The 15,455-nt window shown below is 62.4% G+C and overlaps 2 protein-coding genes and 2 long non-coding RNA genes across 6 annotated transcripts in view; 1 reads left to right on the top strand and 3 right to left on the bottom strand.

Annotated features, from left to right (window-relative positions):
• Window positions 1-549: 549 nt before the first annotated feature.
• Window positions 550-2,819, bottom strand: LOC138734700 (uncharacterized). The gene is made up of 3 exons (XR_011339613.1): window positions 2,460-2,819; window positions 1,659-1,787; window positions 550-773 (listed from the first exon to the last, which is right to left on the bottom strand). It is a non-coding gene; the product is annotated as an uncharacterized lncRNA (long non-coding RNA).
• Window positions 2,820-3,514: 695 nt separating this feature from the next.
• Window positions 3,515-4,664, top strand: LOC138734703 (uncharacterized). Its single transcript, XR_011339615.1, has 3 exons — window positions 3,515-3,676; window positions 3,901-4,013; window positions 4,106-4,664. It is a non-coding gene; the product is annotated as an uncharacterized lncRNA (long non-coding RNA).
• A 309-nt stretch (window positions 4,665-4,973) lies between these two features.
• On the bottom strand, window positions 4,974-10,031 carry MEPCE (methylphosphate capping enzyme). Its single transcript, XM_069882447.1, has 4 exons — window positions 8,794-10,031; window positions 6,658-6,876; window positions 5,573-5,699; window positions 4,974-5,292 (listed from the first exon to the last, which is right to left on the bottom strand). The coding sequence occupies exons 1-4, from the start codon at window positions 9,955-9,957 to the stop codon at window positions 5,240-5,242; spliced, it is 1,563 nt and encodes a 520-aa protein (XP_069738548.1). The 5' UTR covers window positions 9,958-10,031; the 3' UTR covers window positions 4,974-5,239.
• Window positions 10,032-11,654: 1,623 nt separating this feature from the next.
• Window positions 11,655-15,455, bottom strand: part of AP4M1 (adaptor related protein complex 4 subunit mu 1) — a 19,480-nt gene continuing 15,679 nt past the window's right edge. For all 3 annotated transcript variants that reach the window (XM_069882453.1, XM_069882451.1, XM_069882452.1), the window contains exons 14-16: window positions 15,332-15,382; window positions 14,378-14,495; window positions 11,655-13,451 (exon numbers count right to left, since the gene is read on the bottom strand). In XM_069882453.1, the coding sequence (XP_069738554.1) occupies window positions 13,263-13,451; window positions 14,378-14,495; window positions 15,332-15,382 (358 nt within the window). In that variant the 3' untranslated portion in view covers window positions 11,655-13,262. The remainder of the gene's footprint in view (window positions 13,452-14,377; window positions 14,496-15,331; window positions 15,383-15,455) is intronic.

The following is a 15,455-nucleotide window of genomic DNA, read 5'->3' as shown; positions in this document are numbered from 1 at the left end:
ATAGAGCCCCAAATCCTGCACCTATAACACACCCCAGACCCCCCCCCGGCCTCCCAAAACCACCCTCTAGACCCCCCAAACCACCTTCTAGCCCCCCCAACCACCCCAGACCCCCCTCAGCCCCCCCAAAACCACCTTCTAGCCCCCCAAACATCTGCCATCCCCAATTATCCCCACGAAACCCCCTCAAACATCCCCCAGACCCCAAAAATCCCCACAAACGCCCCCCAAAAAAATCTCCCAGACCCCAAAAATTCACACAACCCCCCCCCAAAACATCTCCTAAACCCCAAATATCCCCACAAGACCCCCCCAAACGTCGCTCAGACCCCCCAAAATCCCCACAAAACACCCCCCAAACATCAAAAATCCACATAAACCCCCCTCAAACATCTCTCGGACCCCAATTATCCCTCAAATAGCCCCCCAAAAAACAACTCCTGGTCCTCTAAACCACTCGTAACCCCCCCCCAATAACTCTCTAGCCCCCCAAAAACCTCAAGGCGCCCCCAAAACTCCTCCCCCAGGCACTTACCGCCCCTCTGGCTGGGGGTGCTTCGAGCCCCCTCCCCTCGAGGGGCCCCAGGCGGGGGTGCGGGGGCTCTGGGGGGCCCCCCCGCTTTCGGGGAGCCCCACGGCGTGGCAGGAGAGGGATCGGGGGGCCATGCCGGGCGGGCAAGGCCGGGGCCCCCGTTCTTGGGGGGCCGGGAGAGTCAGGAAACCCACGCGGAGGGGCCGGCGCAGGGAGCCCCCCCTCGCGCGTCTTGGAGGTGCTGGAAGGGGGGAGGAGCGGAAAAGTGAGGGTTAGGGGGGGGACCCCAAAATTCTTGACCCCCTCAACAACCCCCCTCAGGGACCCCCCTGATCCGCTCAGGTGCCCCCAGACTCCATCAGGGATCAATATAAGCCTAGAGACCCCCCCGTTTTACGGCTTGGAGGTCTTGGAGGTGGAAAAAGGGGGGACTGGGGGGGTCCCCCAAAATTATTGGGGACCCCACACTCCCTCGATCCCCCACTGCAGCCACCTCAACCTAACCCAAGACCCCCCCCTCAGTTCTAGGGGTGCAGGGAGGGACCCCAATCTATTAGGGGGGGCAGAGGAAGAGAATTGGGGTGCAGGAAAGGGACCCCAATCTATTACGGGGGGGGCAGGGAGGAATCGGGGTGCAGGGAGAGGACCCCAATCTATTAGGGGGGTAGAGGAAGAGAATTGGGGTGCAGGTAGAGGACCCTAATCTATTATGGGGGGGGCACAGGGTGAACTGGGGTGCAGGGGGGGGGGACCCCAATCTATTATGGGGGTGCAGAGAAAGGGAATTGGGGTACTGGAAGGGGACCTTGAACCATGATAAGGGGAGGCAGGGAGGAACTGGGGTGCAGGGAGGGGACCCCCAAACCCATTATAGGGGAGTAGGGGGGAACTGGGGTGCAGGAAGGGCACCCCAATCTATTATGGGGGTGCAGAGAAAGGGAATTGGGGTGCAGGGGGTTTTGGGGGGGGTGGTGGGGTGCAAGGAGCAGGGTTTGAGGTTGCCGGGGGGGCTGTGGATGCGAAGTTTTGGGGCACGGGGGTCGGGTGGGTGACATTTTTGGGGCGCAAGGGGGGGTGTGAGGATGTGGGGGGGGGTGGGGGCTATTTTTGGGGGTGCCCCCCTCACCCTTTCCGGGGCTCCTCGTCGCGGGGGGGGGCGCCCCTTGCGCTGCAGGAGGCTCATGGCGGGGGGGCGCTCGTCCCCCAGGCGCAGCGGAGCCGCCGCCAGCTCCGAGCGGGGGGGGGCCGCTCATCCCTGGTTGGGGGGGGGGGGGTAACCGTGAACCCCAAATCCCTGAGACACCCCCCCCCCCAACACCCCCCCTTTGGGGTCCCCCCATCGCCTTTTGAGGTGCCTGGAGCCTCCCACCCTCAAAAATTGGGACCCCCCCCCAGCTCTTTCCTAAACTGGGGTATCCCCCCCCTTTAAATGGACCCCCCCACATCCTCAGGACCCCCCCGTCTCCCCCCTTCTAAACTTAGGGTCCCCCCCACCCCTCAAACTCCCCCCTTTTGGGGTCCCCCACTCCCTCCCCCCCCATTCCAAGGTGCCCCCACCCATCCCACGCCCCCCTCAACCCTGAAAACTGGGGTGTCCCCCCCCCCCCATATCGGTGCCCCAGCCGCCTCCCACCCCCCCATAGTCCCCCCTTTTGGGGTCCCCCACCCCCTCCCCCCCATTTTAAGGCGCCCACCCCCTCCAAAATCGGGGGGTCCCCCTCCCTACGCCTCCAAATCACCCCCTATTGGGGTCCCCCCCTCAATTTAGGGGTCCCCCCCCATTCTAAGGTGCCCCCCCCCCCAAGGGTCCCCTTGCGTCCCCCCAACTCCCCCTATAGGGGTCGCCCCCCCCCCCCCGCATTCAGGGCTCCCCTCGCCCTCTCCCAGCCCCCCCAAACTCCCCTTTTTGGGGTTCCCCCCCCCCCACCTCTCTCTCCGCTGCCCGGGGCGGGGGGGGGAGGCCTCCCCCGCGTCCCCCCCCCCCGCCGCAGCGCCGGGGGCCTCACGGGGGGGCGGCGGCTCATGGCGAGGCCTCAGCGGCCTGTGAGGAGGAGAAGGAGGAGGGGAAGGGGGTGGGGGGTGAGAGGGGCGGGGTTCCTGAGGGGGAAACAGCCCCTTCCCCGCCTCCCCCCCCGCCCCGCCGGGCCCGGTACCGGTCGCTCCCCGCCCTCCCGCTCGAGCGGCTCCGGTGTCGCTGACGCAGCGGCCGCTCCGGGAGGGCCGGGAGGGAGCGGCCCCTGGCGGCGGGGAGGACGCGGAGGAGCCGCCATGGCTCCTCCGGGGGCACTTCCGGTTCCCGCCAACGCCGGGCGGGGAGGCACTTCCGGTTCCCGCCTCCTGCTCCTCCTCCTCTTCCGGTTCCCCCCCTCCTCAACTTCCGGTCGCCGCCAAATCCCGCTCCCGGCGCGCTTTCCGGTTCTTGCGGGAACGAGGTTGGGGGTGGGGGGGGTGGATGGGGCTGCGATTAACGGGGACGCGGTTAATTGGAGCTAATTAAGAGCTACCGCTCCCCGTTGCGGTGAGCGGCGCGCCGCCATCTTGAGAAGGGCTGGGGGGAAGCGAGCGGGCGCCATCTTGGGAGTGGCCGGGACAGCGCGCTTCTCGGAGGGGCGGCGCCATCTTGAGAAGGGCTTGGGAGGCGAGCGAGCGCGGCCGCCATGTTGGGAGGCCTTGGGACGCACTCTGGCGCGCCGCCATGCTGAGAAGGTCAAGGGCAGCCATGCTTGTAACGGTTGGTCGCGGGTGGGCGGAGCGGGCGGCCATATTGGGAAGGGCTCCGCCATCTTGGTGAGGCCACGGCTCATGAAGGCGCTCGGGGCCGCTCTTCCTCCTCCTCCTCCTCGCGGGGGGGATCCTGAGGCGGGGGGAGCGCGGGGGGGCCCCCCGCCAGGTCAGCGACCCCCAGTATGGGGGGGGGGGGGCACATAGATTTCCCCCTCCTCCCCTTAATCTTTGTGTTTCTCTCACGCTGGGAAGGAGGAGGACTGCGAGGAGCCTCCCCCCCCCCTTCCTCCTCCTCCTCTTTTGGGGACCCCCGCCCCCACAGCACGCGCTGGGGGGCGCCCCCCCCTCCCCGACCCCCCCCGCACTTCGAAACCCCCCTCGGCGGCTTCTACAGAGCGAGAGGAGACGGGGGAACGGCTGGTGAGGGGGGGGGCTGCCCCATAGAGACCCCCCCGCCCCATAGAGACCCCCCCCAAAAAGAAAACCCCTCTAAACCCCCCCCACCCCATAGCACCCCCCAAAATCCCCCCTCTACCTACCCCAGACCCCCCCCAACCTGCCCTGTAGCTCCCCAATCCCTCCCCATCACCCCCTAGCTGCCCCCCCCCCATTTTAACCCCCCCCCCCCCCCCCCAATTTTGCAGCCATCAACGTGCCCCCCACCCTCCGGCTCTTCCGCGGCCTCGTCAGCCTCTCGGTGCCCCCCCCTCCCGAGCCACGAAGGGGGGTCCTGCCCCCCCCGCCACCTCCCTCTAAGGTCAGTGGGACCCCCCCCAACCCCCTAAATTGAGTGGGACCCCCCCAAATTGCTGAGGGGGCCCCCCCATTTATCTCTGTGTCCCCCCCCAGGACCCCGGCCCGGAGGTGACGATGCTGACTGGGGGGGGGCAGGGGGGGCAGGGGCTCCGTTCTTCCCCCCTTTCCCCCCCCCCGAGCCCCCCCAGCCCCTCCCGAGCCCCCCCCGAGCCGCCTTCCTCATGTACCGCAAGCTGCAGCAGTGGGGGGGGGCCTGAGGGGGGGGGGGATCTCCCTTAATTGCCCCCCCTCACCTTAATTACCCTCTTTAATTTACCCCCCAGCCCTCATTTACCTCCTTATTTTACCCCATCCCTCATTCTACCCCCCCCTAATTAACACCCACCCCCCCTTTATTCCTAATTTACCCCCCCACCCCTCACTGACCCCCCCAAATTACCCCCTAATTAACCCCAAGCCCCCATTACCCCCCCTAATTACCCCAACCCCCATTTACCCCCCTCATTTACCCCCCAACCCCCCCGTTACCCTCATTGAACCCCAATAAAGCTCTTATTTCTACACCCTGTGTGCTTGGGGGGGGTCCTAGGGGCCCCCCCATCTCATTTCTCCCCCTCCCCCCCCTCATTTAACCCTTTAATTAGGTCTCTGTGTGCCCCCCCCCCATTTAACAGGGAAAAAAGGGTGGGGGGGACCCTTCCCAGCAGCCTTAGCGGCGCGGCGCTTCCTGCTCCTGGACTACAACTCCCAGCAGCCCCCGCGGCGCAGCCGCCGCTAATGCGCATGCGCGGGATAAACCACTACAACTAGCATGGGGGGTGGTAAAGAGCCCCCCCAAAACACACTGCGCCCCCCCAATTTAATTAATGATCCCCCCATATAACACAGGGACCCCCCAAAAGGGGACAGGACCCCCCAAAACTCAGTGAACCCCCCTAAAAACGACCCCCCCGTAGCCCATTCGCCTCCTTTATTCCAGGCCCCCCCCCAATCAAACCACGGCAAACGCGGGGGGGGACCCCAAAACTTGGGGAACCCCCAAAAAAAGGGAGGGAACCCCAAAAATTGAGGGGGGGGGTGGCTCACATGTAGCTCCCCCACCCCCTCGTTTGGCATCTGGAGGAGGGGGGGATGGAGGTGCCCCCCCCAACTCCTTTTCCGGGCTCTGTAGGGGCCCCCCCAAAAACTTGGGGGGCGCAGGTTTTGGGGTGCAGGCTTGGGGGGGGCTCAGGGGGCGTCACCTTGGCCCTTGTGGAAGAGATAAATGGGGCGCTGGAAGCCTGGGGGGGGAAAAAAAGGGGGGTAATTAATGGGGGGGGGCAATTAGGGGGAGCCCCCCAACACTATTTGCCCCCCCACCAACCCACCCCCGTTGCCCCCCTCCCCTTAAGCCCCCCCAGATTTGCCCCCCCACTCCCAGAGGCCCCCAAAACCCCTTAATTTGCTCCCTCCTCACCCCAGAAGCCCCCAAGTTGCCCCCCCAATCCACCCGAAACCCCCAGATTTGCCCCCAGCCCCCCCAATTTGCCCTCTAGCCCCCCCCAATTTGCCCCCCCCCACCTTTGGCCGCGTGCTGGGGGGTCCCCAGCAGCTCGTAGCTGTCGAACCCCACTTCGGGAGAGGTCAGGTAGGACGGGAACTGCTCGGGGCGCAGCCGGATCCGCTGGTAATTCCGATAAGTCGTCTCCTGGGGGGGGCAAAAAGTGAGAGCAGGACCCCCCAAAAACCTCAGAGCCCCCCCCCAAAAAATCAGCATCAAAAAGCTGCGAAAGAGCCACTCGAATACGTTAAAAAACCCTCAAAACACCCCAAAATTGCTGTAAAATTGATCAAAATCCCAAAGAAATGATCGAAGTCCCCCCCCAAATTGCTCCAAGGAGCCTTAAGTGGTAAAAATCCCCCCCAAACCTACTCAAAAACCCGAAAAATGCCTCAAAGCCCCCCAAAACGGCTCAAAGTTCACCCCAAACACCTCAAAGCCCCCCCAGAACACCTCGAAGCGCCCCCAAATTCCCTTAAATGGCAAAAAGTCCCCCCAAAACTGCTCCAACTTCCCCCAAAACACCCCAAAGACCCCCCCAAACCTCCCCAAATCACCTCAAAGCCCCCCAAAACACCTCAAAGCCCCCCCAAATTCCCTTAAATGGCAAAAAGCCCCCCTAAAATAGCTCCAACCTCCCCCAAAACACCTCAAAGCCCCCCAAAAACACCTCAAAGCCCCCCCAAATTCCCTTAAATGGCAAAAAGCCCCCCTAAAATAGCTCCAACCTCCCCCAAAACACCTCAAAGCCCCCCAAAAACACCTCGAAGCGCCCCCAAATTCCCTTAAATGGCAAAAAGCCCCCCCAAACTCTTCCAACTTCCCCCAAAACACCTCAAAGCCCCCCAAAAACACCTCAAAGCGCCTTAAATGGCAAAAGGCCCCCCCAAAACGGCTCCAGCGCCCCCCATAAGATCTCAAAGCCCCTCAAAAACACCTCAAAGCCCCCCCAGATTCCCTTAAATGGCAAGAAGCCCCCCTAAAATGGCTCCAACCTCCCCCAAAACACCTCAAAGCCCCCCAAGAACCCCTCAAAGCCCCTTAAATGGCAAAAGGCCCCCCCAAAAGGGCTCCAGCGGCCCCCGAAGCCCCCCCAAAGCCTCACCGTGAGCCCCTTGCGCTTGCGGTAGGAGGCCCAGGGTTGGGGTTCGAGGAGCAGGATCCCCCCGGGGCGCAGGTGCCGGTAGGCGCGTCGGAAGAGGCGTTTGAGGCCCTCGTCGCCCCAGTTGAGCTGCACCCACTTGGTGAGCGAAAGGCAGAGCACGACGTCGAATTCGGGGCGCTGAGCGGCCACCGCCTCCTCCCGCTCCGGGACGTAGTTCCCCTGGGGATAAAAATTAAAAATAAGGGGGTTACGGGGCGGGGGAAAGAGAATTGGGGTGCGGGGAGAGGCGCTGGGAAGGGGGAAGCCCCATAGGGAGAGGTTTGGGGGGGGCGTGGAGGGGTTTGGGGGGGATTGAGGGGGTTTGGGGGCTCTACTGAGGGTTTGGGGGGCACTGGAGGGTTTTGGGGGTCCCCAACGAGGGGCTTGGGGGGACATTGAGGGGCTTGGGGGGCCCTACGAAGGGTTTGGGGGTGCTGGAGGGTTTTGGGGGTCCCCACTGAGGGGTTTGGGGGGGACATTGAGGGGCTCTGGGGGTCCTATTGAGGGTTTGGGGGTGCTGAAGGGTTTTGGGGGTCCCCACTGAGGGGTTTGGGGGGGACATTGAGGGGCTTTGGGGGTCCTACTGAGGGTTTGGGGGGTGCTGGAGGGTTTTGGGGGTCCCCACTGAGGAGTTTGGGGGAGAAATTAAGGGGTCAAGATGGGTTTGGGGGGGCACTGAGGGTCTCCGGGGGCCCTACTGAGGGTTTGGGGGGTGCTAGAGGGTTTTGGGGGTCCCCACTGAGGGGTTATGGGGGTGCTGAGGGGTTTGGGGGGCCCTACTGAGAGGTTGTGAGGTCATTGAGGGGTTTGGGGGGGCACTGAGGGGCCTCAGGGGTCACTAAAGACCCCCAAGAACCCCCCTAAATCCAGTGTCCCCCCCAGGACCCCCCCAAACCCGCCTTTGACTCCTCAAGAGCTCACCAGGAACCCCCCTAAACCTCACAGGGACCCCCAAGTACCCCCCAACCCATCCCAGATCGCCTCAAACCCCTTGGGACACCCCCAAATCCCATCAGCCCCCCCCCAAACCCATCCCAAACACCCCCAAACCCCACTGTGACCCCCAAGAACCCAACCCAGATCCCTCAAACCCCCAAGAACCCCATCACGACACCCCAAACTCATCCTAGACCCCCTCAAACCCCACTGTGACCCCCTAGAACTCTACTAAACCCACGTCAGATCCCTCAAACTCTACTGTGACCCCCCAGAAGCCCACCAGGACACCCCCAAACTCATCCTAGACCCCTCAAACCCTACTGTGGCCCCCAAAAACCCCACCAGGACACCCCCAAACTCATCCTAGATCCCTCAAACCACCCTGTGACCCCCAAGAACCCATCTCAGATCCCTCAAACCCCCAAGAATCCCACCAAGACCCCCAAGAACCCATCCCAGATCCCTCAAACCCCACTGCGACCCCTAAGAACTCCACCAAACCCACCCCAGATCCCTCAAACTCTACTGTGACCCCCAAGAATCCCATCAGGACCCCCAAGAACCCATCTCAGATCCCTCAAACCCCAAGAACCCCACTGTGACCCCCAAGAACCCATCTCAGATCCCTCAAAACCTACTGTGACCCCTAAGAACCCCACCAGAACACCCCCAATCTCATCCTAGACCCCTCAAACCCTACTGCGACCCTGAAGAACCCAACCAAACCCACGTCAGATCCCTCAAACTCTACTGTGACCCCCAAGAACCCCATTGTGACCCCCAAGAACCCATCCTAGATCCCTCAAACCCCACTGAGACCCCTAAGAACTCCACCAAACCCACCCCAGATCCCTCAAACTCTAATGTGACTCCCAAGAATCCCATCAGGAGCCCCAAGAACCCATCTCAGATCCCTCAAACCCCACTGTGACCCCTAAGAACCCCACCAGGACACCCCCAAACTCATCCTAGACCCCTCAAACCCTACTGTGACCCCTAAAAACTCCACCAAACCCACGTCAGATCCCTCAAACTCTACTGTGACCCCCAAGAACCCCACCAGGACACCCCCAAACTCATCCTAGACCCCTCAAACCCTACTGTGACCCCCAAGAACCCAACCAAACCCACATCAGACCCCCCAAACCCCCAACTCACCGTGACAAACACGACGTTGTGTGGGAAATCGGAAGCCCCAGGCCCATCGGGGGGCAAGCGCGGGGCGGCGATGGGCCCCCGACTGGCGAGGAGAGCGGCTGGAAACCCCTTCCTCCCTCCTCCTCCTCCTCCTCCGTTACCCCCTTGGGCTTCCGCCTGGATCTCTTCCGACAGATAATGCCGGATATTCTGGCGCGCGGAACGGATCAACCCCCCGTCAATGTCCAACCCCACCACCCGCGCCGGCCCCCAGCGCTTGGCGATGCTGAGCGTGAGGTGCCCCACGTTACAGCCCACGTCCAACACCTCCTTCCCAGCGAACCACTCGGGCCTCATGGCCCGGAGCCGCCCGTCCTCGCAATCCGGGTTGCGGTAGCCGTAATATTTGCAATAATTCCCGTATTGGAATTTGCGAGTTCGGGGGCGTTGGCGCTGAGGGGGTTTGCCGGGGGGTTTGGGTTTCTCCGCAGGAGGAGGAGGAGGAGGAGGAGGCCGAGCGCCTTCCGATTTGCTACAAGTCCGTCGACGCTTGCGATGGCGGCCGGAGGCGGGAAGGGAGGACGCGCACGGCGGAGGCGGCGACGAGGCGGGGAGGGCGGGAGGGCAGGCGGCTTCGTCGTTGGAAACGGCGTTGGAGGCGGCGTTGGAGGCGGCGTTGGCTCCTCGCTGTTGGCCGCGGTGCCGGTGGCGTCGCCGAGCGGTCTTGGCGGGAGACGCCAAGCGGAGATCTTCGCCCGGAGCGTTGAGGCTAAGCGGATCGGTGATGTCGCGCGGGACTAAAATCTCGACGGGGTCGCGGCCGCGGGCCGGGAGGGGCGAGGATTGAGGCGTGCGGGCGTTGAGGGCCCGGCTGACCTCCTCGTCCAGCAAACTGTTGAGGTTTAAGGGGTCGAAGATGTTGCCCCCCAGCAGGAATTCCGAAGGCAAGACCGGGCCGCACTCCGAGGCCGCTCGACGCCGCCGTTTCCACGCCGGTTGCTTCGCTCCGCAGCTGCTTCGACGTTTCCCTCCTCCTCCTCCTGCGGAGCGAAAGCCGTTTCGAGGCCGAGGAGCTTCGACGGCGGGAGAAGCCGCTCGCTCCTCTTCATCCCGAGCTCGGGAGGAGGAGGAGGAGGAGGAGGAAGGAGGAGGCGGGAGGAGGAAGGCCTCGGGCTGGGCCGCCATGGCGAGCGGCCCCGCGCATGCGCGGCGGTTAGGAAGGGGTTAAAATGAGGATTGGAGGGGGGGTGGGGGGGGAGGGCGGTTTTAACGCCCGGAGCGAAGCGCGGAACGTGCTGAACCCGCCGCCTCCCGCCCGCGATGGCAGCGCCGCGCCGGCCCGCAGCCCCTTATATAGCCGGTGGGCGGGGTCCTCGCGGGCCACGCCCCCCGCGCACGTGACGCGGCGCGGCCAATGGGAGGGGAGGCGCGGCCGCCGGGAGCCAATGGGGAGGAGGCGGGATTGGAATGGGGGGGGTGGGGGGTGTCTAAGTCAGTGCCTGCGCGGAACGCGGCGCGGCTCGCTGCGGGGGGGCCTAAGGCGGGGTTAGGGGTGGCTATGGCAATGCCTGCGCGGAATGCTGGGGGGGGGGAATGGAGATTCTAGGAGAGCAATGGGGGGGGCGGCTAAGTCAGTGCCTGCGCGGAATGCGCCGCTTCGCTTAGGGAAAGGGCGAAAGGGGAGGCGCGAAAGGGGAGGCCTAAAAGGGGAGGCCTAAAGGGGATGAGAGGAGGCCTAAAAGGGGGCCTAAGAGGGGATGGGGGCGTCCACGCGAGTGCCTGCGCGGAATGCGCGGTGCAAGCGGCGCTTAGGAGAGGGCAACGGGGGCCTAAACGGGGTTGGGGTGGGGGTGTCTATGCCAGTGCCTGCGCAGAATGCGCCCATAGGCCTGAATGGGGGCGAGAGAGCCTTGAGGGGAGGGAAGAGGTGTCCGCGTGAGTGCCTGAGTGGAAAGTGCGGGGCCTATAGGAGAGCAAGGGAGGGGGCCTTAAAGGGGGCGGGGGTGGCTAAGGCAGTGCCTGAATGGTTGCCAGACCCCCCCCTCCCTTCCCCACCATTAGAAGGGGCTTTGAGGGGTTTTTAGGAGGCTTTGAGGAGTTTTTAGGAGCTTTAGGGAGCTTTGAGTGTTTCTTGAGGGCTTTGAGGTGGGTTTGGGGGGGTCTTTGACCCGTTCCTAGGGGGCTTTGAGCAGTTTGGGGGGAGCTTTTTACTATGTGAGGGGGGTTTGAGGCGTTTTGGGGGGAGTTGAAGGGGCTTTGAGGCGCTCTCAGTGGATTTCAGGGGATTTGAACAGTTCTAGAGGGTCTCTAGGAGTCCTAGAAGGCCCTAAAGGGGTCTCAGGGGGGCCCAGAGGGTTCCTGGGGGTTCTAGAAGACCCTAAATGGGGTCCTAGGGGGCTCTAGAGGGTTCCTGGGGGTTCTAGAAGACCCTAAATGGGGTCCTAGGGGGCTCTAGAGGGTTCCTGGGGATTCTAGAAGACCCTAAATGGGGTCCCAGGGGGCTCTAGAGGGTTCCTGGGTGTTCTAGAAGACCCTAAATGGGGTCCCAGGGGGCTCTAGAGGGTTCCTGGGGGTTCTAGAAGACCCTAAATGGGGTCCCAGAGGGCTCTAGAGGGTTCCTGGGGCTCCTAGAAGACCCTAAATGGGGTCCCAGGGGGCTCTAGAGGGTTCTGGGGGCTTCTAGAAGACCCTAAATGGGGTCCCAGAGGGCTCTAGAGGGTTCCTGGGGCTCCTAGAAGACCCTAAATGGGGTCCTAGGGGGCTCTAGAGGGTTCCTGGGGGTTCTAGAAGGGTCCTGGGGGGCTCTGGAGGGCTGTATTTCTCACTCCTGTGATAAACCTCGCGGCTGCAGCCTCCGGGATGTGATTTCGAGTCCTCCTGCGAAACGTACCAGGTGTTTTATTTTGAGTCCGGTGCCTCCTGCAACGCGGACGGAATCAAGAGTAAGAAAACGCCACGAGAATCATAGAACCAGCAGGTTGGAAAAGACCCATCGGATCATCGAGTCCAACCCCGGTTGGAGAACGAGAAGAACCTGAAGATCAATCATCCTTGATCTGGTCGTTCAGCTCCATCTAGAGGGACCCCTGGGCTATAGGGAGAGTTTTGGGGACCCCCCTGGCTCTGGGAGCCTATGAGGCCCCTCGCGCCCCCACTAATCCCTGGGATTTTGGGGCTCCCCAATCGCATCCCTGGGATTTTGGGGCCCCCCATCCCATCCCTGGGGTTTTAGGGTCCCCCATCCCTGACGTTTCACGTCTCCTCTTCATCCCTGAGGTTTTGGGGTCCCCCCAGCCCATCCCAGGGTCCTCAAGAGGGATCGGGAATGGGGGGATGTGAGGTGACAGGTTCCCAATGTTGGGGTGTCCAATCCTGGTTTTGAGGTGCAGATTCCCAAGGTTGGGGCGCCCAATCCCAGTTTTGGGGGGCTCAATCCTCATTTCGGGGTGTAGATTCCAAGGTTGGGGTGCTCAATCCCGGTTTTGGGGCACCCAATCCTCATTTCGCGGTGCAAGTTCCACGGTCAGAGCTCCCAATCCTGGTTTTGGGGTGCTCAATCCTCGTTTCGGGGCTCCCAATCCCAGTTTTGGGGTGCAGATTTCCAGGTCAGGGCACCCAATCCTGCTTTTGGGGTGCCTGGTCCTCGTTTCGGGGCTCCCAATCCCGGTTTTGGGGTGCTCAATCCTCATTTTGAGGTGTAGATTCCAAGGTTGGGGTGCTCAATCCTCCTTTTGGGGCTCCCAATCCTGGCTTTGGGGCGCTCAATCCTCAATTTGGGGTGCCAATCCCAGTTTTGGGGTGTTCAATCCTCATTTCAGGGCTCCCAATCCTGGCTTTGGGGTGCTCAATCCTCATTTTGGGGTGTAGATTCCAAGGTCGGGGTGCTCAATCCCGGTTTTGGGGTGCTCAATCCTCATTTCAGGGCTCCCAATCCCAGTTTTGGGGTGCTCAATCCTCGTTTCGGGGCTCCCAATCCCAGTTTTGGGGTGCTCAGTCCTCGTTTTGGGGTGTAGATTCCAAGGTCAGGGTGCTCAATCCTCGTTTTGGGGTGCAAGTTCCAAGGTTAGGACTCCCAATCCCTGTTTTGGGGTGCCCAATCCTCGTTTTGGGGGTCCAAATCCTGGTTTTGGGGGTCCAAATCCTCGTTTCAGGGCTCCCAATCCCAGTTTTGGGGTGCAGATTTTCAGGTTGGGGTGCCCAATCCCAGTTTTGGGGTGCTCAATCCTCGTTTTGGGGGTCCAAATCCTGGTTTTGGGGTGCTCAATCCTCGTTTCAGGGCTCCCAATCCCAGTTTTGGGGTGCCCAATCCTCGTTTTGGGGGTCCAAATCCTGGTTTTGGGGTGCTCAATCCTCCTTTCGCGGCTCCCAATCCCAGTTTTGGGGTGCAGATTTTCAGGTTGGGGTGCCCAATCCCAGTTTTGGGGTGCTCAATCCTCCTTTCGCGGCTCCCAATCCCGGTTTTGGGGTCCCCGTTTTCGGGGTGCCGTCCCTCAGAGGCGCAGGACGTAGGAGTCGGAGTGGGTGAGGGCTCGGAGCCAGCGCCGGGGGGGCTGGGGGGGTCCCCGAATCCGCAGGAAGCGAACCCCCAAACCCGAGGTGGTGCGCTCGGGGAGCTCGAAGGTCATGGCGGCCGGACCCACCTCCAGCAGCGCCGCCCGCCCGCGCCCCGAAACCCACGCCTGGGGGGGCACCCAGCGATTAGGGGGGACGGGGAGCCAAGGGGGGGGCTGGGAGCAAATTGGGGGGACAGGGGAGCAAATAGGGGGGACAAGGGGGGGGTCAGGGATGAAATAGGGGGGAACAAGGGGGGACAGAGATCAAATAGGGGGGTCAGGGGATCAAATGGGGGGGTCAGGGGGGGTCATGGATCAAATAGGGGGGTCAGGGGATCAAATGGGGGGGACAAGGGGGGGGTCAGGGATTAAATAGGGGGGACAAGGGGGGTCATGGATCAAATAGGGGGGTCAGGGGATCAAATAGGGGGGACAAGGGGGGGTCGGGGGGGTCAGGGGAGCAAATGGGGGGGACAAGGGGGGGTCAGGGATCAAATGGGGGGGTCAGGGATCAAAAAGGGGGTCCAGGGGATCAAATAGGGGGGATAAGGGGGGGGTCATGGATCAAATAGGGGGGGTCAGGGGATCAAATGGGGGGGACAAGGGGGGATCAGGGATCAAATGGGGGGGACAAGGGGGGGTCAGGGGATCAAACGGGGGGGTCAGGGATCAAATAGGGGGGTCAGGGGATCAGATGGGGGGGTCAGGGATAAAATAGGGGGGACAAGGGGGGGTCAGGGGATCAAATGGGGGGGTCAGGGGATCAAATGGGGGGATAAGGAGGGGGTCAGGGATCAAATAGGGGGGGTCAGGGACTAAAAAGGGGGGTTAGGGATCAAAAAGGGGGTCCAGGGGATCAAATAGGGGGGACAAGGGGGGGTCAGGGATCAAATAGGGGGGCAAGGGAGCAAGTAGGGGGGTCAGGGATAAAATAGGGGGCTCAGGGGACTTAAAGGTGGGGACAGGGACTAAAAGGGGGTGGACGGGGACTAAAAGTGGGGGGAAGGGGACTAAAAGGGGGTTTTGGGGTGCCCTGCTCCCCCCGTCCTCACCTGGAAGCGGGCGCTGAGCTGGGCCCCCCCCTGGCACCGCGGGATCTCCCAGCGGAGCCGCCGGGAGCCGGGGAGCAGCCGCGCGGCCTGCTCGGGGCCCCCCAGCTCCGGGGACAGCCTGGGGGACCCCGCACCCCAAAAATCAGACACCCCAGGGCCCTCAAAGTGAACCCCCAGATCACAAAAGGAGCCCCCACACCCCAAAATCAGCCCTTAGGTCCCTCAAAATGACCCCCCAGATCCCAAAATGAGCCCCCAGACTGCACAAAAGGACCCCCCAGATCCCAAAATGAACCCCTGGATCCCGAAATGAACCCCAGATCCCAACGTGAACCCCCAGATCCCCCAAAATGAGCCCCCAGATCCCAAAATGAGCTCCCAGGTCCCCCAGAATAAGCCCTGAGATCCCAAAATGACCCCCCAGATCCCAAAATGAACCCCTGGATCCCCAAATGAACCCCAGATCCCCCAAAATGAGCCCCCAGGTCCCCCCAAAATGACCCCCCAGATCCCAAAATGACCCCCTAGATCCCAAAATGAGCCCCCAGACTGCATCCAATGACCCCCGAGATCCCAAAATGAAACCCTGGATCCCAAAATGAACCCCAGATACCAACGTGAACCCCCAGATCCCCCAAAATGAGCCCCCAGGTCTCAAAGTGAACCCCCATATTCCAAAATAAGCCCCCAGGTCCCCCAAAATAAGCTCTGAGATCCCAAAATGAACCCCCAGATCCCAAAATGACCCCCTAGATCCCAAAATGACCCCCCAGATCCCAAAAGGAGCCCCCAGACTGCACGAAATGATCTCTCAGATCCCAAAATGACCCCCCAGATCCCAAAAGGAGCCCCCAGACTGCACGAAATGACCCCCCAGATCCCAAAATGAACCCCCAGATCCCAAATCGACCCCCCAGATCCCAAAATGACCCCCCAGATCCCAAAACGACCCACCTGGTGACCCCCTTGGGCAGCGGCAGCTCCAGGCTCACGTTAACGGCTTGGCTGGAATTTTAGGGGGTGTAGGAAGAGGGGGGGTCAGGTCCAGGCTCGGCCCCGACCCCCCCCACCCCAGGGT

This window comes from Phaenicophaeus curvirostris, unplaced genomic scaffold (genome assembly GCF_032191515.1).
Source record: "Phaenicophaeus curvirostris isolate KB17595 unplaced genomic scaffold, BPBGC_Pcur_1.0 scaffold_153, whole genome shotgun sequence".
NCBI classification, from domain to species: domain Eukaryota; kingdom Metazoa; phylum Chordata; class Aves; order Cuculiformes; family Cuculidae; genus Phaenicophaeus; species Phaenicophaeus curvirostris.
The sequence above is the reverse complement of the archived record's forward strand: the minus strand, read 5'-3'. Positions and strand labels throughout refer to the sequence as shown.

Coding starts and splice junctions, on each gene's coding strand:
- MEPCE (XM_069882447.1), bottom strand. CDS start 9,957: ATGGCGGCCCAGCCCGAGGCCTTCCTCCTCCCGCCTCCTCCTTCCTCC. Junction 6,877..8,793: donor ACAACGTCGTGTTTGTCACG/GTGAGTTGGGGG, acceptor TTTTATCCCCAG/GGGAACTACGTCCCGGAGCG. Junction 5,293..5,572: donor CCCCCAGCACGCGGCCAAAG/GTGGGGGGGGGC, acceptor TTCCCCCCCCAG/GCTTCCAGCGCCCCATTTAT.